Raw genomic sequence first — 26,512 nt, 5'->3', positions numbered from 1 at the left:
TGAGTGGAGCAGTGTGTGCGTATTAATACTTAGTTTACTGTATTGGGGAAGTTTTGTCCTTTTTAAAAAAAAAAATGTAGAAACAAAAGTGTTTTCTGTTCTTTCATATTGGACCCTGATAGTTTAAGATTCCAAATCAAGGTAGGGGACCCTGGGTCATAGGCTATGTGAGCCCCAAAGGGCAGCTTGAGCCTTTGTAATGTAGACATTTGACTACCAGGAACTGAATTGAGACCAGCAGACACAATTTGCATAGACAACTAACCAGCCATTTACCTCAAGATGATGAAAATGTCGGTATCTACCATTATTCCTAATTTTGACCCAGAATGTGGAACACATCAATCCATATAAGAAATTTTGGACACTTTCTCATGCTCCTTGACTTCATAAAATACTAATATGTTTTCCTCTCATTCTGTATGCTGCCATCTCTGTAAATGACTGGCCAAATATATGCAAACTCTGTGAGGCCTTTTCATGATACTTTTTTAATTTAGAAAGCACGGAAAAGTTTTAATTGTCAAGCAGTAGGTGACAGTACGCAAGGTTTCCCAAATATCACCATTTTTACATCTGTATAATGTGACAAATATGGTAAAAGCAAAGTAAACAGAAGAAAGCTATAAAAATTGAATATAAATAAGCTTTTATATTGATTACCCTTTGACTTGGAAAGACTGGCTAATGCTATTATTTATCGTTATATCTTCTAAACAGGTTAAGATAAAGAAAAACAGTACAGCCCTGAATGGAGCTTTTTAACATGAAACTTAGTGGAATTATCTGCACCCCAGAGCATCATGGAGCAATTTTCAACATGGGAAAAAAAATGTTGTGTGTGTCTGGTGATAGAAAATCGTATCTCATGTTGTAGACGTGACCCAAAACATATATCTAATGGGGTAGTGCCCCCCTGGAGCCAAACATCTGACTGTAATCTGAACCGACATGCTGGAGCACTGAGTAAAAGAAGCATGAACACAGTGGTGACAGGAGGTGGAGGCTATTTTGGATATAATCTGGGGTGTGCTCTTGCCAAATTAGGAGCCTCAGTTGTTTTGTTAGATACACAAGAGCCCACTTGGGAAATTCCTAATGGAGTAGTGTTTATCCAGGTAGGATAAAAATACATGTTCACAACAATCAAATTAAGTTAATCTGTTTGATTTTTATGTAGTGTCTCAGCAGCACAGGTTTCACAGAACCCAGAACAATCATAAATAATGTCAAATACCTTTTTAAAAGTCAGACTCCTCCCCAACTTCCACAGCACTTTAAACAATAGACTGTAAAATATATGTGAACTACTGTACTTACAGTGAGAAAGCAATGAAGTCTGGTGCCTAGAACAAGGAATTTCTGGGTTCTATTCCTGACTCTGAAAATAATTCTCCTTGTGACTTTGAGCAAGTACTTTACCTATCTGTGCCTTGATTTAAAAATCTGTAAAATTTGTATGATAATATTTCCCTATTTCACAGGGGTGTTCTAAAGCTAAAGGAATTAATTTTTGTGAAGTGTATTGCTCTCCTGGGAAGAAAGTTGTTATAATATCATTACAAAGTATTAAAATGGGCCTGATTTTCAGCCCCTGGCTTCCACAAGTGTGATAAATAAAGGGGGTGGGGAGGTAGCTCCCTTTGAAGGACACCCAGCCAGCCAGTTAGCTGTAAAATACCTCTTGATAGCTGTTCTTTACTTGCTTTACCTGTAAAGGGTTAAAAAGTCCCCCAGGTAAAGAAAAAAAAGTGGGCACCTGACAAAAAGAGACAATGGGAACGTTAGAACTTTTTAAAATGGGAAAAGAAACTTTCCCTTTGTCTGTTGTTCTCTGGGATGCAGGGACACAGAGCAGCAATGCTATAAGCAGGAATGCTGTGTAAGGTTTGAACCAGGTATGAAAAAGTATCTTCCATACCTAGAAGAAATAATCTCGATAGGGAATGTTTAGTTAGACGCTATCAGGTTTATTTTTTATTTTGGATTGTGGATCTCCTCTGTGCTAACCCCTGATGCTTTTGTCAGCTACCAAGAGAGATTTTACAGCTAACTGGCTGGCTGGGTGTCCAACAAAGGGAGTTACCCCCTCCCCCTTTATTTATCACAACAAGTGTATGCACAATTTCATGCATGCATTTTATGGGTACTAACAGCTTCATGGTAAACTCTAAACTGTAGTTTTGTGATCAAATTCAAAATATCTTTCCATATATATTGCAGGCTGATGTGAGGGATTATGATGTCCTATTTGCAGTTTGTGAAGGGGCTGACTGTGTGTTTCATGCAGCTGCATATGGAATGTCAGGACTAGAGCAAGTGAGTACAATTATCTCGTGTGTCTTTCTGTCTGAATCCTTTTAGAATCAATGTTAAGTTAGCATGTGAGACTGGTGGTTATCTTAGCACTATATTTCAGATTTCTGAGCACTCCGATGAAAAGAGCAAATTCCTATCCCAGCACTCAGGTCACTCAATAACCAGTCTTTTTACTTAAGTCCATCTTCTTCTCAGATATACCAATTTACCACCCCCAACACACACCTCTTGTCTTATCCTGTGTGCAAGATGCTTACATTAACGTCTGCTCAGTGCAGAGGATTGTCTCATGCTTAAACATACTCATGTCCATCTGTAGCTTTCATACAAACTTGAGCTGAAGCACAACCACCTCTCTCACTGCCTGCTGTGCACAGGTTTAAGAACTCACAGGCTCAAGAATACAATCAATAGAACATCATAGTTTTAAAGAGCTATTTAAAGAGTATTTCTTTAAATGTTTGTCTTTTTGTAAATTGCCAGTTATTTATGAATAGATTATCATATCAGTTACCTTATCCAGCCTCTATCAATCACTTAAAGTTTTATTTACCGTGATAGTTAACACATATAACTTTTCTAACTTCGAGTGATGAAAATTTGAGCTGTGGGTGATAAAAAGAGATTTCATCCATTGTATAAAATGGCATTAATCCAGTGTTGCTCAAAAGCGTAAGACTTCAAAACTTCTTTGCATGCTTCATCTCAGATTGATAACTTTCAATGAAAAACTGAGTAAACATTTGAGTGTAATTTCCTACTGTTGCCTTCTCTTATAATAATCAATTCCACACCTTTCCCCACCCTGTACTAATAACCAGTGGTCTGTAAACTACTCTGAGGCCTTGATCCTGCAAATCCTTATATGGTACAGAGCCCAGAGCACACACTTAATTGTGCCCTACCACAAGAGAGAACTGTCGCTATGCATGGGTACAAGTAAGTTAAGCACTAGGCTTAGCTGTCCACAATAAGTGATAGTGTCAAAGCTTCTACATATCTTCTTCCTTACTATCAAGAGCACAGGTTAAAAAACATGGAGGGTGGGGAGAGAACAAGCATTTCTGAAGAGATATGGCTTATATGTGATCCTCAGCATGGAAATTAAGTGCTTAGCATCACACTCCCCAGTTTGGTTCGACTGCAACTATTAGACAGAGTAACTTGACATTTATTTGGGATTGGATGGCTCTGTACTCCCTGTTCTGTGCATTACATTTAACCTTGCATTTACCTGTGCAACAATCTGCATCTGTGCTGTACAAGATCAAGAAACAAATTATATTTTAGTTTACCCAAATACAAGTAAGAATCAAATATCAATGCAAATAATTATATATATTCAATACCATCTGCATCAGAAAAATAGTTCCACCAATGTACATTTAAAGAGTAAATTTACTGATTATTGGAATTATTTTTTAAACTTATAAAATGCTCCCTTCTGTAGATCTCAGGACACATACCTGATGTTACAAAACTTATATCGATACAAATAAATCATCTTCTATCATGCTAGAAAAATAATAATCTCCACAGATAAACAATCTACCTCTCACTCCTTCTTATTCCTTTTTTATTCCACATTATTCATACCTTGTCTGCCTACCACATCAGGCAGATGCCTGAGTGAAGAGAAGGTCCGTGTATTGTCCCCAAAACACCAAAAAACTCAGATTCTCTCAGACTTGCTGAGGCTATAGATTCCAGATTCAAGCACCTCCCCCAAGAATAACCTCCCACAAGCTCCATCCTATTTAAAGCATGTCTCAGCTGATCCTAACTGTCATGGTAGATAACACAAAGAGAGATAGCCTAAGCCCAAAAATATGGAACTGTATTGATCTAAACCAAAGCTTTGAATTGTTTACTGTGTAGTGATTAGGAAGCTCAGGAATCTGTTAAATAACAGATGTAATAAGTCCTATTTGCTAATACCAACTCACAGGTGGGAATTCACATTTTGCCTTAGCTGCAACTTCTGAATAGTCTTCAAGGACGGGCTCATTGTAGAATGCACTGTAGGAATTCAATCTGATGACTGTAAATCACTGTATCAAGGTCCTAAAAAAGGTCACAAACACCCAGCTGAGCGCAGATGGGAGTAGGTGCTCCTGGTCGCCTGAGTTCCAAAGAGCAAACAGGAATCTGAGGGCACCTCTGCATTGCAAATCTTGAACAAAAATTGAAGAAATCTCCTCAATAAAGGGGGCAGGAATCAGCCCTGTGATAACCTCAAAATCCTTCAACCAAATCACTATTATCAGTTCCATCTTATCGAGATTGAATTTATCCAGCTTATTCTCGTCCATATCCCAGTCTCCGGCAGCTACTGGGAAATCATAGTTACCACCCCAAGTCCAATACTGATGAAAACAAGACACAGAGCAGTGTTATCTGCAAACTGTTAACACTGCAACTCAAACTGCATTGTGATTCCCCCCCACCACCCGATCACACACACTCTCTTTCTTATATACACTGAAAACAAAGACTAATAAAACTGAGCTTTGAAGAACCCCACATAATTAGCATAAATTGTACAATACTTCCCTTTGCAACCTTCCAGACAGGTCAGAATTAATCCAGTCAGGAACACTACTGTCCTTCCCAGTTAATGTCTTAAAATGAGTTAACAAAACTTCATGTTTAACAGCATAAAAGGCTATTGTCAAAGCTAAAAGAATGGACCTCTGATTGTTTTCCATTCCCTACGAGATAATCAGCATGGACCTCTGATTGTTTTCCATTCCCTACGAGATAATCAACCTACATGACCAGTGCCACCCAGAGGCATTCAAGCTAAATGATTGAAGGGAATCAAAGAAATCTAGGTTTCAGAGTGGTAGCCGTGTTAGTCTGTATCAGCAAAAAGAACGAGGAGTACTTGTGGCACCTTAGAGAATAACAAATTTATTTGAGCATAAGCTTTCATGGGCTAAAGCCCACTTCATCAGATGCATGCAGTGGAAACTACAGTAGGAAGATATACATATAGAGAGAACATGAAAAAATGGGGATTGCCATACCAATTCTAACAAGACTAATCGACTGAGGTGGGCTATTATCAGAGGGGGAAAAAAAATTTGTAGTGATAATCAGGATGGCCCATTTCAAACAGTTGATAAAAAGGTGTGAGTAACAGTAGGGGGAAAATTAGCATGGGGAAATAGTTTTTAGTTTGTGTAATGACTCATCCACTCCCAGTCTTTATTCAAGCCTAAGTTAATGGTGTCCAGTTTGCAAATTAATTCCAGTTCTGCAGTTTCTCATTGGAGTCTGTGTTTGAAGTTTTTTTGTTGAATAATTGTGACTTTTAGGTCTGTAATTGAGTGTCCAGGGAGGTTGAAGTGTTCTCCGACTGGTTTTTGAATGTTATAATTCTTGACGTCTGATTTGTGTCCATTTATTCTTTTGTGTAGAGACTGTCTGGTTTGGCCAACGTACATGGCAGAGGGGCATTGCTGGCACATAATGGCATATATCACATTGGTAGATGTGCAGGTGAACAAGCCTCTGATAGTGTTGCTGATGTGATTAGGTCCTATGATGGTGTCCCTTGAATAGATATGTGGACAGAGCTGGCAACAGGCTTTGTTGCAAGGATAGGTTTCTGGGTTAGTGTTTTTGTTGTGTGGTGTGTGGTTGCTGGTAAGTATTTGCTTCAGGTTGGGGGGCTGTCTGTAAGTGAGGACTGGCCTGTCTCCCAAGAGCTGTCAGAGTGAGGGATTGTCCTTCAGGATAGGTTGTAGATGATGCGCTGGAGAGGTTTTAGTTGGGGGCTAAAGGTGTCGGCTAGTGGCGTTCTGTTACTTTCTTTGTTGAGCCTTTCCTGTAGTAGGTGACTTCTGGGTACTCTTCTGGCTCTGTCAATCTGTTTCTTCACTTCAGCAGGTGGGTATTGTAGTTGTAAGAATGCTTGATAGAGATCTTGTAGGTGTTTGTCTCTGTCTGAGGGGTTGGAGCAAATGCGGTTGTATCGTAGAGCTTGGCTGTAGACAATGGATCGTGTGGTGTAGTCTGGATGAAAGCTGGAGGCATGTAGGTAGGAATAGCGGTCAGTAGGTTTCCGGTATAGGGTGGTGTTTATGTGACCATCGTTTATTAGCACTGTAGTGTCCAGGAAGTGGATCTCTCGTGTGGACTGATCCAGGCTGAGATTGATGGTGGAATGGAAATTGTTGAAATCATGGTGGAATTCCTCAAGGGCTTCTTTTCCATGGGTCCAGATGATGAAGATGTCATCAATGTAGCGCAAGTAGAGTAGGGGCATTAGGGGACGAGAGCTGAGGAAGCGTTGTTCTAAGTCAGCCATAAAAATGTTGGCATACTGTGGGGCCATGTGGGTGCCTATAGCAGTCTAATGACTCTAGATGGCACCAGAGTTGTCTTGCCACAGCCTTCTGGTGTTCACAGTCTTTCCCAGAAAGGGAAGACTAGAGAACACAAACTTAGATATACTGAAATCCTGCTTATACGAAAGTGTTGTAGAATGAAATTCTCAAGTTGATTCAGTGTGTTGCTGTGTACAAACTGCAGCTCTAGTTATAGTGAAAACTGTTCTTTTAGCATTCTTGTACTGGGGATGGAGAAGTGACTTCACTATCTGAGGCTCCAAAAACAACCTGGGAGCAACCAAGGACTTTCAGCTAGGAAGTGTCAGTGAAGTGCTATTTAGGGGTTAGCACTGCACTGGGAGAGTAGGGTTCACAGCATTGCCACTGGCTCAAGGTGTGACTTTGGGCAAGTCACTTCAAGAGGGATAATGATACTTACCTACCTCACAATTTTGTTGTGAGGCTTAACTATTTATGGCCAAATCTCATTGAATGCATATCATAACCATAGTTAAGTCTTCCCCACAATCTCTGAACTTACATTTATAAATACAAATATACCTATTAAAAAACAGAAATAATATACTGCTAAGTTGACTGGGAAGACTGAAACCTGAATTAGCTGCTGTATTTAAATGCTCAATTGTCCACAATTAGTAGGTAGAATGTTGTCAAAGCTAAGAAAACTTGTCCCTGATGTATGATACTTAGAAAGAAATTGAGGGCTAAAATAATAATGTTAAAAACCCAAACCTTCTTAAATAAAATAAAATACTCCCCAACGCTTTAGTTAAAACAGCAACATAATCATCTTTCCTAGACATTATAGTTTAATTATTTTGTCACTGTACAGCACAAATTCACTGAATAGATACCTCTGAATACAGAGGACTGATCATTGAATTGCTATTGTAACATGTATATTTAAAATCCTCCTTTCTGTATGCTTGTTTTAGGATACATTGTTACATTTTTAAATGAAAAGTCATTTTGAATAGAAAAAACAAAGCTTTTTGTTTCAAAAACATCAAAACAGGATGCAAACCAATTCCCAGAAACAATTTTTGTTTTAAAAATTGACATTTTTTGGAAAAAAAAAAAAAAGTTGCCCTGAAAATCCCTGACCAGCTCTAGGACTGAATGTAAAGTGTGAGATTATTCAGATACTGTACTATCTCTCTTTTTCTAGCTACAAAAAGAAAAGATTGAATCTATAAATGTTGGTGGGACAAAACTCATAATTGAAGGTATGTATCTAGATGTCTCTTTGTGTATTGGTATGGCAAGCTAATATACCATTTAGTAAAAGCTATTTGGCATAGTTAAACTATTTCTTAGTATATATTTTATATGGAAAATGTCGTTTGTTTTACACAGTACTAAGACAGCACACCTGGGTTCTGTATCTGACTCTGCTCAAGACTTTCTGTGTAAACTTGGCCAAGACACTAAAGCCAAACAGCCACACAGGGTGCTGGAGAACTGTGCTGGGGCAAGCGGGAGGAATCTATATTCTTCCCACCCAAGCTTCAGAGTAGGCTGCTCCATAGGGGCCACTGGACCCTATGTTTCCCTTGCCATGTTGTCATGCAAACCTCTTTCACAGAATTAAATTAACAGAGGATCCATGTACTGTTGGACTGAGATTCATTTACTCAGCAGATGGATCTAACAAATTTTTATTAAGGCAAAACCCACAGCAAGTAATGGTCAATTACTCACAAGTAGGTAGCTCATCAGGGTGATGTCATCACAGTTGCCTCCAGCACCAGAGAACACAGCTTCAACCGCCCTTTTTACATAAACTTATTTATAACTTTTTGTTATCTTTTTTTATACATATGTATTAGTCTCTCATTTCCATGTTAACTCTCCTCCCCCATCAGTACAGGTTTAGTGTCAGTTCAAACTGTTCTTTCCCAGCTTTCTAGTTACTTTATCTTTTCTTTTTCTCACAAACATAATTACTCTGCAATTTCTTACATATGCACAACACTAAACATGATCACTAGCCCCAACCCTAGATCATCCCAAACCCCCTCACTTGGGCAAAGCTGGGACCATTTCAGAGATGCCCATTCCCCACCTCTTGCACCCTCTGCACAAAGCCACCAGCATCCCCTCACATCAGGATGACACTATTAATCTCTCTACTTCTTATCAGTAAAATTGATATAATAATACCTCTCTCCTTCATATGGGTGTTGTGAGATTTAAAACAATTATTTAATGTATGAAAAAGCCATTTATATTATCACATAGAAGGTGCTCTGTGAGTGCCAGGATTACTTTTATTATCACTTTACCCGATTAAGACTACAGATATCCACATAAGGGAAATCTTCCCTTTTATTTTACTTTGTACCTGCAAACGCCTTACCCAAACTCATGTTTGTTTTTCTTAAATTTTAGTCTTTTACCAACACAATCTCAGGAAAATTATGATAAACAATTTTCAGATTCTCTCATTTCCAGATATGGCTTTTCAAATTGTATTGCATACATTGTGGCTCAGCTTCTGAATCTCTCTTCTTTATTCCCAAAATATAATGACATTTATGCTGCAAAAACATGACCGGGTTGCACCCATATTCTGCCTGCCTGTGAACCCTTGTACAGCTTGTTCCTCTCCCCTCAGATTATTCTTCTCAAGAGCTGAGTGGAGGTTAGTATTTGGGGCCACGGTCAAGGGCATATCTGCTCAAATATGGAAATCATGCCCCTGGATCCCTAAACTCTGCTCCTCAACACCCTCTCCAGCCAGGGAGGACTTACGGAACATTGTGTCTCCACAGGTTTGTAGGAAAGCCAGAAACAAAGAGGAACAGTTCTACCCCTTGATTGCAACCTGGCTGTAGTATTTCATTAGCATGTTTAGCCTGACACAAGAATTAGAATTCATTTACTTGGAAGGAATTAACTATTTTCATAATTTTAAGAGCAGTTCTTCCTGCTATCATCCTACTAGCTTGTGAATATACAGTGGGCTGCCTTTAGAGTAGTTCTGCTGCTTCTACCATTGTTGACTGGGGCCCAATCCCCTCTCCTAACAGAAGAGTTCTAGCCCTCTACAAAACCATAATGTTCAATTACAGGATACTCAGTCAGAATGTGATGCCAAATTATAAAGAACTTGGGATCATTTGAGATGCATAGAGTTATATAAATGTAAGATATTATTATAAATTCCCAAACAATCCTAAAATGGAAAGATTACTCTTATAATATATGTAACTGTTGTTTTAGAACAGGCTCGTTTCCTGTTCGTGTAGGTTACCTGTTCTGTTCATTCCCTCTGAAGCACCTGGCATTGGCCAATACCTGAAGACAGGATACTGGGCTAGATGCACCTTTGGCCTGACCCAATATGGCCATTCTTATGTTCTAGGTTATTTATTTTCTTATTATTCCAATTTCTATTGAAATAATTTATTTTGTGTATCACTGCAGTCTGCAAACAACAGAACATCCCCAGACTGATATATACTAGTACAGTGAATGTCGTGTTTGGAGGGAATCCCATTGAAGATGGCGATGAGGAAACTGTGCCATATTTTCCACTAGAAAAGGTATTTTGCCTATACTATTTGTTCCATGTTTTCCCTATTTTATTGCTCTGCTCTGTTATTTCTGAACAACAATGGACGCAAAAGGATAAGAAAAAAGAAAAATCTTCAGTTTTTTAAAATTGTATATAGACACCATTTTAGACACAATACATAATTATTTTAAGTAACTGTTAGTATATACTTTGCCGGCCATCAAGGCCCTGACTGTGGAAAGGAATCCATTAGGGTCCTTATGCTCATGAAGAGTCCCATTGTAGTTAATACAGCTCAACAAGGAAATAAAGGTCCCCTGGTATGGATTAGGGTCTATCTGAGTCTTTATATTCATTATTTTTATTTATATACCTGTTATCTGTTTTCTCTCTGGTCAAATATTATTATCTGTTTTCAGACTCAATGCTGAAATGGAAAAACTGCACTTTTTATTATGGGATCATTGTCTTTAATAAGAAAGCGAACATTGTCAGTTCATGTAAATTTTTTTTTTTCTATCTTCTCTTTCCATTAAAATACTTCTGTTGATATAATGCAGTGCCTAGCTACAACTATGATTCATACACTATAGATAGGCAGACAAAATAGTTTTAAATAATGTTATTCTGAATAACTGGGTGGGGGAAGTAAACAGTAAATTAAGTTCACACTACAAGAAAAGCAAACACGAGAATTCTCACCTAATCATTAACTCATACAATAAAAAGCATAAATATTTTGAGTGTTTTTTCTACTACTACAGAAACACATTCAAATTTAAAAATATTAAGCAATTAAAATCTGAGTAACACTATTATAAAAATATTTTACATTGTTATAAGATTTAAAATATTTCTTCAAATGGACTACAGTCAACTGGAAATCCAGATTCGTTTTGGCAAACCTGTCTGCCTCACTTACAAAACAATAATGTAGGCATTTTACCCGAAATTAGTACCCCCACAACTTCTTAATTTTGAGAGGCTGTTACAGAGCTGATGACAAGAAACCAGTTTGACAGAAGTTTATTTTTGTCATTTACAGAGTATATTGATGTAATTAAACAAAACCATAATATTTGCTCTTTCTTTTTAGCATATTGACCATTATTCCAAGACCAAATCAATTGCTGATCAAATGGTACTAGCAGCTAATGGAACTCCGGTAGCAGGTACTTTTCAATTGACAGTAATTCACTTCAGCCATTAACAACATAATGGGATTTATTACTTCTCCTGATGTCATATCTAACTGACATGTATATATGTGTTTTCCTCAAGCTGACAAGATCATTGTGGATAGTTCTCTGAAAATATCCACTCAATGTGCAGCAGCAGTCAAAAAAGCTAACAGAATGTTGGGAATCATTAAGAAAGGAATAGATCATAAGACAGAAAATACCATATTACGCTATATAAATCTATGGTACGCATACAACTTGAATACTGAGTGCAGATGTGTCACCCCATCTGAAAAAAGATATGTTGGAATTGGAAAAGGTTTGGAAAAGGGCAACAAAAATGATTAGGGGTATGAAACAGCTTCCGTATAAGGAGACATTAATAAGATTGGGACTTTTCAGCTTGGAAAAGAGACCACTAAGGGGGGATATGATAGAGGTCTATAAAATCATGACTGGTGTGAAGAAAGTTAATAAGGAAGTGTTATTTACTCCTTCTCATAACACAAGAACTAGGGGTCACCAAATGAAATTAATAGGCAGCAGATTTAAAACAAACAAAAGGAAGTATTTCTTCACACAATGTACAGTCAACCTGTGGAACTCTTTGCCAGAGGATGTTGTGAAGACCAGGATAGTAGACAGGGTTCAAAAAAGAACTAGATAAGTTCATGGAAGATAGGTCCATCAATGGCTATTAGCCAGGATGGGCAGGGATGATGTCCCTAGCCTCTGTTTGGCAGAGGCTAGGAATGGGTAACAGGTGGTGGATGACTTGATGATTTCCTGTTGTGTTTGTTCCCTCTGGGACACGTGGCATTGGCTGCTATCAGAAGACAGGATACTGTACTTTTGGTCTGACCATGTATGGCCGTTCTTATGTTTTATGTTCTTATACACACAGATTTATAGAAAGATACTAGAAAGTACAATACCAGAAAATTAAAACATTTTCCCTAAAAATAATTTTACGTTTACAACTTCTACAACATATATAATACAAAACTTACTTTTGAATGCCAGCATTGAAGTTTATGTATTTCTTTAAAGGGATAGAAGAGTTAAAAAATAAACCTTGTTTAAATTAATCATATTGAAAGTGTTGTATAACATAAGTAAATATGAATGCTGATTAAAACATTAGTTCCCTACAGTTCTAAATTAAACTTTTCAGAAGGCATTTCATACTTTAGCCTGGAATTATTTATTAGGGCTTCCCAGAGTTTTCCATGTTGAGGGAGTCAGTTATACACTTGAACACTTGAGCTCACCTGTGAGATACTATAACTGCCAGTTCAATACAAATCAACGTAAACTGCAACATGATACCATGTGACCAGGTGACACTAAGTTAAATTGGGCTGTGGACAATTTCCAGAAAGGACTTCTTTCATCTGATACTTGCAAAGTACTGCAAGTGGCTAATATAATGCTATGAATGTTAATTTCATCCCAGGAGGATGATTTCACATATAAAAGAAGTTATGTTATGTGTTATGTCTTGTTTCTTTCATCTTTCATTGATAGCTCTTTACAATAATAATTCATATTCTTAAGATTAGCCTATAATTTCACACCTGTATGAGAAAAAAATCACAAAACTTACTCTATGCAGTGTTATTGTAGCCATGTTGGTCCCAGGCTATTAGAGAGACAAGGTGGGTGAGGTAATATCTTTTACTGGACCAACTTCTGTTTTATATGGGATCATTGTCTTTAATAAGAAAGCAAACTTCTGTTGGTCCAGTAAAAGATACTACCTCACCCACCTTGTCTCTCGAAAACTTATTCTGTGTCGTATGTATTATATAGCTATTTAGGAGATATGGGCAATATCTACACTGCGCACCTTACAGCGATGCGGCTGTGCCACTGCAGCCGTGCCATTGTAAGGTAAGCAGTATAGCCTCGCTCTCGCTGGGAGAAAGCTCTCCCAGTGACAAAATAAAACCACCCCCAACAAGAGACAGTAGCTTCACTGACGGGAGAGCCTCTCCCGCTGATGAAGCACTGTCCACACCGGCACTTTTCATCGTTAAAACTTTTGTCGTTCAGGGGTGTGTTTTTTTCACACTTCTGAGCGACAAAAGTTTTAACGACAAAAGTGCAGTTGTAGACATAACCTAAGATGGTTCAGTCACTTTTAAATACAGTTAAACATTTCAAACATGAAACTTGGATTTATGTCTATATCAAGATTAGGTACTGCACTTCATCAAAGTCTTGTGATAGTGTATTAAGAATTTAATTATTCTGATATGATGAACTAGATCACCAATGTACTGTGGGAAAATAGGGAGATGGGCCCAATCTCGCTCCTATTAAAGTCGATGATAGTTTTTCCATCAACTTCAATGGAAGCAGGATTGGGCCAAGTATTCAAAGCCTTTCATCTATAAATTAATGGTTCAAATCCAGCTCATATCTCCCGTGCCTGAAAGCCAATGTTTCCTGACCGCGGTTCATAGTCTATGTAAAATTAGTTTGGTGAATTTATTCCAATTTTTATTTGATACTAGTTCACATCACAAAAAATATTGTCACAATTGGCATTCTTTTTGGCTATCTTAATGCAGAGATCAAAGACTGTATGGACAAGGGATTGAAATACCCAATAACTGCTAGAGGGGATCCCTCCAAATCAGAGTTTGAAGCACATTGGCAAGGCAGTTTGGTGAATTTTTATATTGCTACTGTCTGTGTTGTGAATGTTTTGTGGATAAAGAAATAAACTTTGGGGGGGCTATCAAGCCAGCACCTTTCACAAGTACTAATTTAATTTCCTTTTTTAAAGGAAGATGAAAATCATTTACTTCAAAGTAAGTTCTGCACATGGAGTGGCTACAGCTTTCAGCCCTCATTTTATATACATTTGGGTATTCATAGCCTAAGAAAAGTACCTGTAATGTAGTGATATGCAAGTCATTTGAGAATCACATTTTATCATATATCCTAGGAGGTGATAAGCTCCGTACATGTGTTCTTCGTTCACCAGGCATCTACGGACCAGGAGAGCAAAGACATCTGCCACGAGTAGCAGTATTTATTTTACTTTATCAGTATAAATTTTCATTAATATACAATAGCATTTGTTATAATTAATGTCATAGATTAATTGGCTAGTTGTTTGGTAACAGCTACAATCTGCTCTTAGTTTTTCAAGACATTACAACTAATAAAATAGCACATGCTTTTAAGAGAAAATATATCTTTAAAGAATATACAGTAGATACAAAAATAGACAATAAAGTCATTCTTCATTGCAAGCAAATGTAAACTCAGCACTGATTTGAAATAGTTTAGCGCTTGTACTGTATGGATTCAGATCCATATATGATATTTCAGACTTCATTGTGCAACTTATACTCAAAAGTTTTTAAAATATTAATAAAAGATAATACAGCAAAATATCTTATTTCCAGCATCAACCATTAATGATTTTCATTATCCAATGAAGCAGGCAAAGGAGTTTGAAATACTTTCTAATTCAGTAGGTTGCGAAAGGGCAAGCAGAGGTGCCCAGGTTTCCTTTTTTTTTTTTTCTTGCTTTATTTTAGGTGGTTGGCTTAGTGTAGTGTTAAGAAGACAGAGTGTGCATGATTACAAGTCATTTGTTTTGAGGGCAGATTACTCTTTAAAGTTACGTAGGGCTCTGAATAAATAACATCTGTATTTTTCATAGGAGCAGGGGAGGGTTGTGCTAAAATGCAGGGTTCAGGCATGATGCACGATCAATAGATTTAGAAAAGGAAGTCAAGTGTTTGGCCACAGGACTAGTAAACATGGGCAATGCAATCTTCCCCATGCTGCCCTTCCATTCTGCCTCAACCGTGACACAGGGGGATAAGCTACTGGGGTGAAAAAGTTATTCCTGTACAGCTGGTCTCATGCTAACTAAGGAACTTGACTTCAGAGAAGGAGAGCTAAAACAAATCATTCCAATAAAATGTACAAGATATCCATAAAGTAAGTTTTCTGTAAAATACGTGGCATATAAAATACACATGCTGGTGTGTTGTAGTAAAATAGTTTTATCGGTACTTATGTGAGGTGATCTACATAAATCACTTGTGGATTGATTACTCATGAGTAATATAACCATCCCAAAATTATGGTAATAAAACATTTTTGTGACACCATCCTATTATATACTATTTGTATATGCCACATATTTGACATAAATGATGGAATGGGGTAGTCTATATAATTTAATTACAACATTTTCTAATTAAATTTTATATAATATTATATAATTATATATATATAAACTTACTATGGCTTCTTCATTTTGTTCTTCCATTTTTCCCATTTTCTCTGTAGTGTGTCTTGGTGTATATATTTTTTTTCTTTTATGTCTTTTTCAACCTCTGTTTTCCTTCATTCTGTTCAATAATTTTTAAATTTTCAGTTTATTTTATCTACAGCTTTTCCTGCAGCTCTCCTTTGTCTTCAAGACTCTTTTCTGATTCTTTTATATGTTTCTTATTTTTCACCATTTTTCCTTTCAGCTGACTCCTCTGTTTCCCTCCTTCCCCCAAGTTCACTTATCCCTTCCCTTTCCCACCTTTCCCTTTCCTCATTTTTCTTTTCTGTGTTCTTCTCCAATCCTTCCCTCCAATTCTTCCTTCTGCCTAAAACCCCTTCACTCTCTCCTCAGTGATCCCAAACTTCCACACTTTCCCCCTAACTACCTCCAAAACCCCTCATTCTCTCTCTGCTTGTCCCCCAACTCTGTCCTTCCTCACGTTCTCCAACCAACCCACCCTCTCTGTAGGTCTTAAAAGTACCCCAACTTTCTCTCTCTCTCTTTCAGTCTTCTCCTATCTTTCATTTCTGGAAATTCTCTCCTCACAATCCTCAATCCTCTTCACTGATTTGCAAACCTCCTCACTGCTTCCCACATCTCCTCACACTCTCCCCTCATTTGTCCTTAATGTGCCTTACACTCCTTTCCCTGTCACTGCCCCAAAACACTTTCCCAACCCTGACTCATTTCTGCAAAACCTCCTTCTCAGTTCCCCCAAGACCCACTCCGCTGCTCCGAAGACCTCCTCACTCTTTCCCCTCAATCTGCTGTCTATTTACTACATATATTAGTACTTATTTGGCCCCAGAGTATCTTAGTGCCTCCCAAATACTTATGGATTTATTGCCACAAAATCCTATGAGGTAAAGAAGTATTTGTTCACATTTTGCATATGGGAAATTGAGGCACAGAGAGATATAAGTTACTTGCCCTAGGACACAAAGGGAATAAACCCCAGATCTCCTTAGTCCCACTCCAGTGTATTAGCCTCAAGCGCATCCTTACTCCCTTTCACTATTTCCCAAATCACCTCACTTCCCTTCCATTTGCACCCAAAAATATTTACTCCTCCTTTCCTTCACTGCTACAAAATCCCCTCATTCCCAAACATTATTCCCAAACTTCCTCAGATACTCCTTCCCTTCACTCTGTTGCATATCCTCTGTTCCCCTCGTTATTCCCTAAATCCCCTTTCTGTCTTCTCTCACAATCCCCACCTACTTCCACTTCTCATTGTTATCAAACTTCTTACTCCCCCAGACATCCTCACTCTTCCTTCCTAAAACTCTTCACTGCCCTCTAAACCCTCTCACTCTCCTCTCCATGTCCCACTGCTCCCAAGCTCCACTTTAGTCTCCCTTCACTGACTCTCAAACCTCCTTTCCCCGTCCTCTTGCTGAATCCTAAATCTCCTTACTTTCATTGACCCACAAGCTCCCTCACTCCCCCACTCCTTCTCCCTGCTAAAGCTCTCACGTTTTAAGTGCCCTCCCCCTGTGACATCTGTAACTGCCTTTCCCAGCTCAAAATTGCTACCTCTAACAGGGCCTGTGATATCTCCATGACATCCAGAAGCCAGAGGGAGCCACTTTGTGTATAGCAGAGCAGCAGGGGGCCAAGGATCATAGGGTGCAATGGAAGGCTGCTAGCAGTTCCAGGACTTAAAAGGAGCCTGGGGACTGCCATAAAGGAACTGTCAAGGGCATGTGGGCATGGGGAGTGTCACTGAATGCCTCCTCAAATATCAGGCCTATCACCAGCTGTTTTCCATTTGTAGTTGAAGGGATTTCAGTTGTACTGTCCAGGGGAATACTTATAGATATGCATGAAGCCAATTTAAAAAAAACAGAACTTTAGCGGAAGAAACTTATTTTCTAGTATTTCACTTAGGAGAGTAAAGCAGGTGGCAAATCTGATGTTCCTTTTGGATGTACATGGAACAAAACCATATGTAATTTATATAAGAATGCTAGAGAAAATAGCATATGTTTAAATAATGCACTGATGTGAGACCATTTATGGATTCATGTAACAGCTACTATGCAAGTGGCCCCTTTCCTACATATAGCACGCACACACCTGAAACCTACAGAAAATAATAGAAGACATACTGTCAAATGTGCAGCATGAAATACATATGACCTTTCCTCACTTTAATGTGGCACAAGGCCACAAGAGAGCAGAGAACACTTTAAACAATGTGTGGTTAATTTCTTTAGCCTATATAATTCTCAGCAGATTCAACTGAATGATTTAGCATTTACAATATAAATAATTCACAATAATTAAAGTGAGATAGCAGTAGGTTTGTATAAAAGAAGATCCATTTGGGTCTTAAAAAAGCAACATCCTTCAGAACAAGATACAATACTTGCATCAAAATGAGTTCTTGCAACACAATGAGATAGGATTATGTACCTATAACACTGTGCTAAAATACATTCACAAATGTCCCAATACCAATAACTTCAACTGGAGAATCAGAGAGCAGTAATTGGCCCTAAATTGGTGATGTTCCTTAACAAAAGACAAATAATAGAAACACAGTAGTATCTTCTAGACATGAGAGTTTCATTAGCATAAATATGAGAAATAATTTTTCTGCTCTAGTCCACTCTGATAAGCCCTCGGCTGGAGTGCTGTGTCCTGTTCTAGGTGCCACATTTCAGGAAAGATGTGGACAAATTGGAGAAAGTCCAGAGGAGAGCAACAAAAATTATTAAAGGTCTAGAAAACCTGACCTATGAGAAAAGATTGAAAAAACTGTGTTTGTTTAGTCTGGAGAAGAGAAAGCTGAGGGGGACATGATAACAGTTTTCAAGTACATGATACGTTGTTACAAGGATGAGGGAGAAAAATTGTTCTCATTAACCTGAGAATAGGACAAGAAGCAGTGGGCTTAAATTGCAGCAATAGAGGTTTAGGTTGGACTTTAGGGAAAATTTCCTGTCAGGGTGGTTAAACACTGGAATAAATTACCTCAGGAGGTTGTGGAATCTCTGTCATTGGAAATTTTTAAGAGCAAGTTAGACAAACACCTATCAGGGATTGTCTAGATAATACTTAGTCCTGCCTTGAGTACAGGGGACTGGACTCAATGACCTTTCGAGGTTCCTTCCAGTCTTACACTTCCATGATTCTATAATTTCCCATTTTCATTCAGACTACTAATCCTAGTCCAATAACTTTCCTAGAGGCTATTAATGCTTCTGAAGAAAGTTACCCCTCTTTCTCACAATAATACACCTAGCAAATTGTCTAACATTGTAGGTGGGGATGAGGATGTTCCCTCCTGACTGTTTTAAGTGATTGGCTTACTTTCTGGAGCATGATATTTGATTACTTTTAGTTTTGTTTATTAACATGTTATTAAATTATCCAGATCTATTTTTAAAATCTTTAAAATCAAAGAGTATTTGATTCGATTTCTGTTCTAATAAATGACAAAAAGACAATCTAGACTAGAAGTCTCAAGCACAGTAATTGAGTCATACATCCCCTCAGTAAATAGCAACATTTTTCATTTTTGATTAAGGGTCTAATCCTGGAGGCATGGAAGTCGGTGGTAAAATTCCCATTCACTTCAGTGGGAGAAGGACTGGGCTCTGTTTGATGTAATCCTTTTATGTGCAAAATTAAGCCACATCCTGCAGGGATTTCCTGTTTTTATGTTTTTTCAGGTTAATATTCAGAAGGGGATGTTTCGCTTCAAGTTTGGGGACCCTTCTACCAAAATGAACTGGGTTCATGTACAGAATCTTGTAAAAGCTCATATCCTGGCTGCCGTGGCTCTTACCTCGGAGAGGAACTATATAGCTGTAAGTAAAAAGAAAAAAAACTGCAACACCCTATCGCAGAGGTGGGCAAACTACGGCCCGTCCTGCCCGGCCCCTGAGCTCCCGGCCGGGGAGTCTCGCCCCCGTCTCCTCCCCTGCTGTCCCCTGTGCCCTGCAGTTACGCCGCCGTGTGGGCAGCGCAGCTTTCGCCCACCCACCTCCCAGGCTTTCCAATAGGCCTGTGCTGCCACTCTGAGCAGCATGGTAAGGGGGTGGGGGGAGGGGGGGTTGGATAAGGGGCAGGAGGGCCTGGGGAGCAGTCAGGGGACAGGGGGCCGTTGGATGGGGTGGAGGTTTGGGGAGCAGAGTGGCAAGACAGGGAGCAGGGGGGGTTGGATAGGGGGTGGGGTCCCGGGAGGGGGGTGACAGAGAACCGGGGGGGTTGGATAGGGGGTGGGGTCCTGGGGGGCAGTTAGGGATGGGGGTCCCAGGAGGGGGCAGTGAGGGGACAAGGAGTGGGGGGGGTGGATGGGTCAGGGGTTCTGAGGGGGGCAGTCAGGGGGCAGGAAGTGGGAGGGGGCAGATGGGGCAGGGGCCAGGCTGTTTGTTGAGGCACAGCCTTTCCTACCCGGCCCTCCATACCGTTTTGCCTCCCTGATGTGACCCTTGGGCCAAAAAGTTTGCCCACCCCTACCCTATCTAGTTTGATACAAGTTTAAAATGAAAATAGTTATAATCACAACAGAACCATGGCACTAGCTCTTAACGCTCACATCATGGTCATCCTGTGCATGGCCGTTGCCCAGCTCTATTGCCATGAAGTACCAGCTACTTTGGTGGCACTAGAGAACACTGAGTGCACTACATAGTGAAAGACTCAGTCCACCAGTAGGAAAATACTCTCCCCAAATTATCTTTATTATTATTTCTCCAACAGGAGCAAAGGAGTAATACACAATTAGAGAATGGAGTTGGGGCTGTTTTACCCTGATCTTCACTATACACAGAGGCCATTATAGGAGTGGGATTGAGGGTGGGGAAGGTGGTTTGAGATAGTCCCTTCCTCCCCAGGTAGCTGCCAATGGTTGTTGTGAAACTAGCACTCTCAGCTAATAACACAATCCGTGCAGATCAGTTTGCAGAGGCAGGACCTACGTGTTTAATTATGGAAAGAAAGTCTTAGACAACCTTAACTATATGTGCTGCTGCCGGCTCTTGCCTATATATTTGCACATGCAAACTACCAGCTCTGCACACTCAATACAAGTGCATATATTTAAAAAAAATATTGTTGCATGTCTTTTCTTCCTTGTTAGCACAAATGTTTACCCTGTTTAAAATAATTAATTAAAAAATAAAAGTACATTGGTAAGACTATCAACGCATATATTAATGTTATGGATTTTATATGTGAAGTTGTTAACAGGAAAAAGGTAATAGGCCAAACTTTACTTCCACAAGTACGGGTTACTTGGCCTTCAATGGGATCTCACAAGTGTAATTAAGAGCAGAATATAACCCTAATATTTCCTGTGTGTTCCAAGAAGGCACACATTATTAAAGTGTCAATTTAGAATCAATTTCATTGTGTTTGGGAATCACAGTAAAATAGCATTTTAACAGCAATAAACTTGTAATAAGCAAGTTTACAGTGACACTGGTGTTATTAACCAAAATAAAACAATCATTGTTATGGCAATCCGTTTGTACTGTATACAGAATAGTTAATTGAAACAGAATTTGGGTAACCTGTTGATCTGTATATACTTTTATTTATGTTGCTATATTAGTTATAAAATCAGTATAGATATTTAAAGAGAGAATGAAAAAATGTCACTCCACGCACAGTATCATGTTACTAACCTGTCTTTTCTCTATCTCTTTAACAGAGTGGTCAGGCATACTACATAAATGATGGCAAGAATGTCAACCTTTTTGAATGGATAACTCCACTAGTATGTACAATACATATATTTATTTCAAATACAATACAATGAATGTAGAAAAACTGTAGGCCCACATTTTGAAAACTGTACATGCAAATATGGATGCATAAATCAGGGAATTGCATGCATATATTCCTTTGTATGTACACAAGTTCAACTTTTGTGTACATGTTGGGGATTTTGCATGCTCATCTCAGGTTCAAGAGCACCTTTCCAAATGTTAGCCTTAATAACTAATTGAAGCCAGGACAATGTGTACTGGCATAAGCGAAAGCTACCTTGTTGGTATATTTTATCAGATTAGTTCCTGATCCTTCCTTCCTATGGACACCAGTGGAAGTTTGGGGTTCCCAAAGAATGTAGGCTCAGGCTGTTATTCTGTAATACAAATAATTTTTCCATTAATCACTTTACTGTTAATGATTTGCTAAAAACCATAACATTTTAACACTGTAAAATGAGAGATCAGTGCATCATGACTGTGGGATTAGGATCAAAGAACACAAAATGCATTTTTCCTCACATACACTGCTATTTCAGATAAATGTAATTTCCCACATTTCTTATGTAATTATGTTTGGAGTCTTTTTGAGAAGAGAAATCGTAAAATAATAACATTAACAACAGTGAACTGATTTGAAAAAGAACATCCAGGTTTATATTTTATCTATAAATATTTCCATATACACTTTCTGCACTGATATCCATACATGTATTAGTTTCTTTTTTGTTATTCACTATTTTTAATCCCTTTCAGTTTGAAAAATTAGGTTACAGTCCACCATGGATACGTATTCCTACTTGCTTCGTTTACGTAGCAGGTAAAATATTTTTATTTATCTGTCAATCCTGCCCCCATATCCAAAGTATCTGAATGCCATGCACTGGTTTATTATGCTTTTTTATTTTGTCTCCGAGTTTTTATTTCCATGACACTTTTGTAAAAAGCAAGATTGAACAGTTTTAAAATTGTGCAATTCCAAAAGTTCACTAGCTTTGTGACAATTTGGTTTATCTGACACATACTGGTGAAATTCACCTGTATGAAAAGAGCCAACACAAGATTTATCCATCATTTAACTCTCACCTAAAATCTCAATAGGGCTTAAGTGGGAATTAAGGGTTCTATGAGCCCTGTGCAGGCTCCCTGAATAGAGGTGAAGTTCACAATATGAATGTAAAAAATTACAGGTAAAAAACTTTGGACTCGTATATTCTGAAACTGATGTTTTTAGGGCTGATTAATTAATCAGAGTCAACTCACGCAATTAACTCAAAAAAATTAATCGTGATAAAAAAATTCATCACGATTAATTGCAGTTTTAATCACACTGTTAAACAATAGAATACCGATTGAAATTTATTAAATATTTTGGATGTTATTCTACATTTTCAAATATATTGATTTAAATTACAACACAATACAAAGTGTACAGTGCTCACTTTATATTATTTTTATTTCAAATATTTGCACTGTAAAAATAATAAAAGAAATAGCATTTTTCAATTCACCTAATACAAATATCATAGTGCAATCTCTTTATCATGAAAGCACAACTTACAAATGCAGATTTTTTTTGTTACATAACTGCACTCAAAAACAAAACAAAGTAAAACTTTAGAGCCTAAAAGTCCACTCAGTCCTACTTCTTGTACAGCCAATTGCTAAGAGAAACAAGTTTGTTTACATTTTTAGGAGATAATGGTACCCACTTATTTACAATGTCACCTGAAAGTGAGAACAGACGTTCGCATGGCACTTTTGTAGCGCCAGCATGTAACACTTTTGTAGCATATGCGCCAGATATGCTAAACATTCGTATGCCCCTTCATACTTTGGCCACCATTCCAGAGGACATGCTTCCATGCTGATGATGCTCATTTACAAAAATAATGCGTTAATTAAATTTGTGACTGAATTCCTTTGGAGAGAATTGTATGTCTCCTGCTCTGTGTTTTACCCGCATTCTGCCATATATTTCATATGGTAGCAATCTCGGATGATGACGCAGCATGCTGTTTGTTTTAAGAACACTTTAGCTGCAGATTTGACAAAACGCAAAGCAGGTACCAATGTGAGATTTCTAAAGATAGCTACAGTACTCGACCCAAGATTTAAGAATCTGAACTGCCTTCCAAAATCTGAGAAGGACGAGGTGTGGAGCATGCTTTCAAAAGTCTTAAAAGAGCAACACTCTGATGCAGAAACTGCAGAAGCCAAACCACCAAAAAAGAAAATCAACCTTCTGCTGGTGACATCTGACTCAGATGATGAAAATGAACATGCGTTGGTCTGCACTGCTTTGGATCATTATCAGCATGGACGCTTGTCCCCTGGAATGGTGGTTGAAGCATGACGGGACATACAAATGTTTAGCATAGTTGGCACGTAAATAACTTGCAACGCAGGCTACAACAGTGCTATGTGAACGCTTGTTCTCACTTTCAGGTGACTTTGTAAACAAGAAGCAGGCAGCATTATCTCCTGCAAATGTAAACAAACTTGTTTGACCGATGGGCTGAACAAGAAGTAGGACTGAGTAGACTTGTAGGCTCTAAAGTTTTACATTGTTTTATTTTTGAATGCAGTTATTTTTTGTACATAATTCTACATTTGTAAGTTCAACTTTCATGATAAAGAGATTGCACTACAGTACTTGTATTAACTGAACTGAAAAATACTATTTCTTTTATTTTTACAGTGCAAATATTTATAATAAAAAATAAATATAAAGTGAGCACTGTACACTTTGTATTCTGTGTTGTCACTGAAATCAATATATTTGAAAATGTGGAAAACATCCAAAATTAGGTATATAAATTGTATTATATTATTGTTTAACAGCATGATTAATTGCAATTAATTTTTAATCATGTGATTAATCACAATTAATTTTTTAATCGCTTGACAGCCCTAGATGTTTTCCTTGCAATGCTGAATTCTGCATCTTGTGCATCCCAAACTCCCTCTGACATCTATGAGAATCTTGGGTGTGAAACAAATGCAGAATCCAACCTACAATGGCTTGTTATCACTATGTTTCCCAAAATCTTGTAGTTATTTAATTAGTCTACCAGACCTACATCCAATCATGCAAACCCTTTATTCATACAAGTAGCCCAAGTAGGCCCCTACTTTATGGTACAAATCCAACCAATCTTACTGAAGCAAGTAGTGCTACTGACTTCAATTATTTTGTCCACAATTCTTTAGCAATTTACATTTTCTTTAACATTACCTACATGAACAGTTATACTAGAATTACAATAGCTTAGTGGTTTACTATTCTTATCTCTCAAGTATTAACTTTCTGTTTCACAGCCACAGCAATGGAATATCTGCACTTGGCATTGAAACCAGTTATTGAATTTACACCTTTGCTGACCAGAAATGAGGTAAAATATGTATCTTTATAAAATATCTAATTAAAATGTTCAGAAAGCATGTTATATTAATACTGGAGGCACAATGTTGCAGTGAGCTCACAAAGAATTCATTCAAGTCAAAGAACAAAACTCCCCATCCGTGCTCCATCTTTAACCTGCAGTTTTCATAGCAAAAATAAATGCCAGCCACAATTTGGGCCATATGGTATATTTGTTATATAATTTCTGTCCATTTAAACACACTTGTATTATTTATGTTATTTAATAATTCCCAAGAAAATTTAATGATTAAGTTATTTTTAGAAAACACAAGCGGATAAGAAGCAATGGTTTTAGTCTGCACCAGTAATTAAACATTGCTAAATAATTTGCAACAAAAAAGAAACAAATCTCAATAATCTCTTGGTAAATGACAAGTAATTATTTCACTTTGTGTCAGTAGCTAAAAATTGCTATAGGGAAGATCATCTTCACTATTTCTGCAAGAGGAAGGTCTTCTGATCTGACTTAGGGAGATGTGTGGTGCCAAGAAGCACCACCCCCATGCCATCATTGTCTTCCAATCCATCTTCTCAATGGATTAAGTACAAGGTTGGGACTGCATGGTTTGGACCTGGAGTGCGGACCAAGAGTGGGAGGACCCACTTCCCTTCAGAGGCAAGAGATCTCCATTAGGGCATCCCAAGCCTACCATAATGCTGCTTACATTTTCAGTTTCTCAGCAACTGCCCCCTTACACCTCTTCAAAAGATGGGAGTGACACAGTCACAAGGAAGGATGGCTCAGTGGACAGAGCACTTGCCTGGGGCTTGGGAGATACATGTTCATTTCCATGTTCTTCCACAGACTTCCTGTGTGACTTTGGGCAAGCCAGTTTAGAGTCAGATTTTGAAGGTATTTAGGCACCTAAAGATTCAGATAGGCATCTATTGGGATTTTCAAAAGCATCCAGGTGCCAAGGCACTTCTGAAAATCCCACTAGGTGACTATCTGCATCTTTAGGTGCCTAAATACCTTTAAAAATCTGGTCATTAGTCTTTCCTCAGTTCTCTGTACTCCCCTCAGGTAAATATTCTAAAGATTGTGAGCACTCAGATATTATGGTAATGTGGGGCCATTGAAGTACAATAGATGGATGGATGGATGTAGGGTGCCTGCCCAACAGCATAGCAGCTCCAGCAAGAGATGCTGCTGGAGCGGGTCTGAGAACCCTGTATAGATGTCCAAAAGGCTGGAAGGTAGCAGCCTCTGCCTTCTCTGTAGGCTCCCAAGACCCTCCATTTGCGAGGACAATTTGAAGGCAAATGTAAGGTATGTCCATGGGAGAGTACAGTTTGGCCCAAAGTTATTTTTAATTTAAGAATTTGCTTTTCTTTCATATTCTGTTGTGCTACCATTCACATAAGAGTTTTGTTCAAGATTTGGAATGTATGCAGCTCTTTGACTGTTGGTTCTTTTGCCTCATAGGTGCAGAACATTGCCGTGACTCACACATTCCGAATAGACAAGGCACATAACCAGCTAGGTTATTATCCAAAGAAGTTCTCATTTGCCGATTCTGTGGACCATTTTATTAAAACAAGACCAGAAAACCAGAATCATCACATCTTCCTTAAAGTTATACTTTCCTTAATTGGCAGCTTTCTAAGTTTGATATTTCTTTCTTTTACATTGCAAGATCTTTCAATTATGCATTTTTTCAAAGAAAACCAACATTAA

At 38.2% G+C, this 26,512-nt stretch overlaps 1 protein-coding gene across 1 annotated transcript; it reads left to right on the top strand.

Moving 5' to 3' along the window:
• The first annotated feature begins 803 nt into the window (after positions 1-803).
• Positions 804-26,512, top strand: SDR42E2 (short chain dehydrogenase/reductase family 42E, member 2). Its single transcript, XM_074964602.1, has 11 exons — positions 804-1,118; positions 2,224-2,319; positions 7,846-7,903; positions 10,107-10,225; positions 11,294-11,369; positions 14,335-14,417; positions 19,365-19,502; positions 21,350-21,415; positions 22,164-22,227; positions 24,729-24,802; positions 26,261-26,512. The coding sequence occupies exons 1-11, from the start codon at positions 804-806 to the stop codon at positions 26,510-26,512; spliced, it is 1,341 nt and encodes a 446-aa protein (XP_074820703.1).

This window comes from Natator depressus, chromosome 10 (genome assembly GCF_965152275.1).
Source record: "Natator depressus isolate rNatDep1 chromosome 10, rNatDep2.hap1, whole genome shotgun sequence".
Classification (NCBI taxonomy): domain Eukaryota; kingdom Metazoa; phylum Chordata; order Testudines; family Cheloniidae; genus Natator; species Natator depressus.
This window is presented reverse-complemented; position numbering and strand designations above follow the sequence as displayed.

Coding starts and splice junctions, on each gene's coding strand:
- SDR42E2 (XM_074964602.1), top strand. CDS start 804: ATGGAGCAATTTTCAACATGGGAAAAAAAATGTTGTGTGTGTCTGGTG. Junction 10,226..11,293: donor CATATTTTCCACTAGAAAAG/GTATTTTGCCTA, acceptor CTTTCTTTTTAG/CATATTGACCATTATTCCAA. Junction 24,803..26,260: donor CTTTGCTGACCAGAAATGAG/GTAAAATATGTA, acceptor TTTGCCTCATAG/GTGCAGAACATTGCCGTGAC.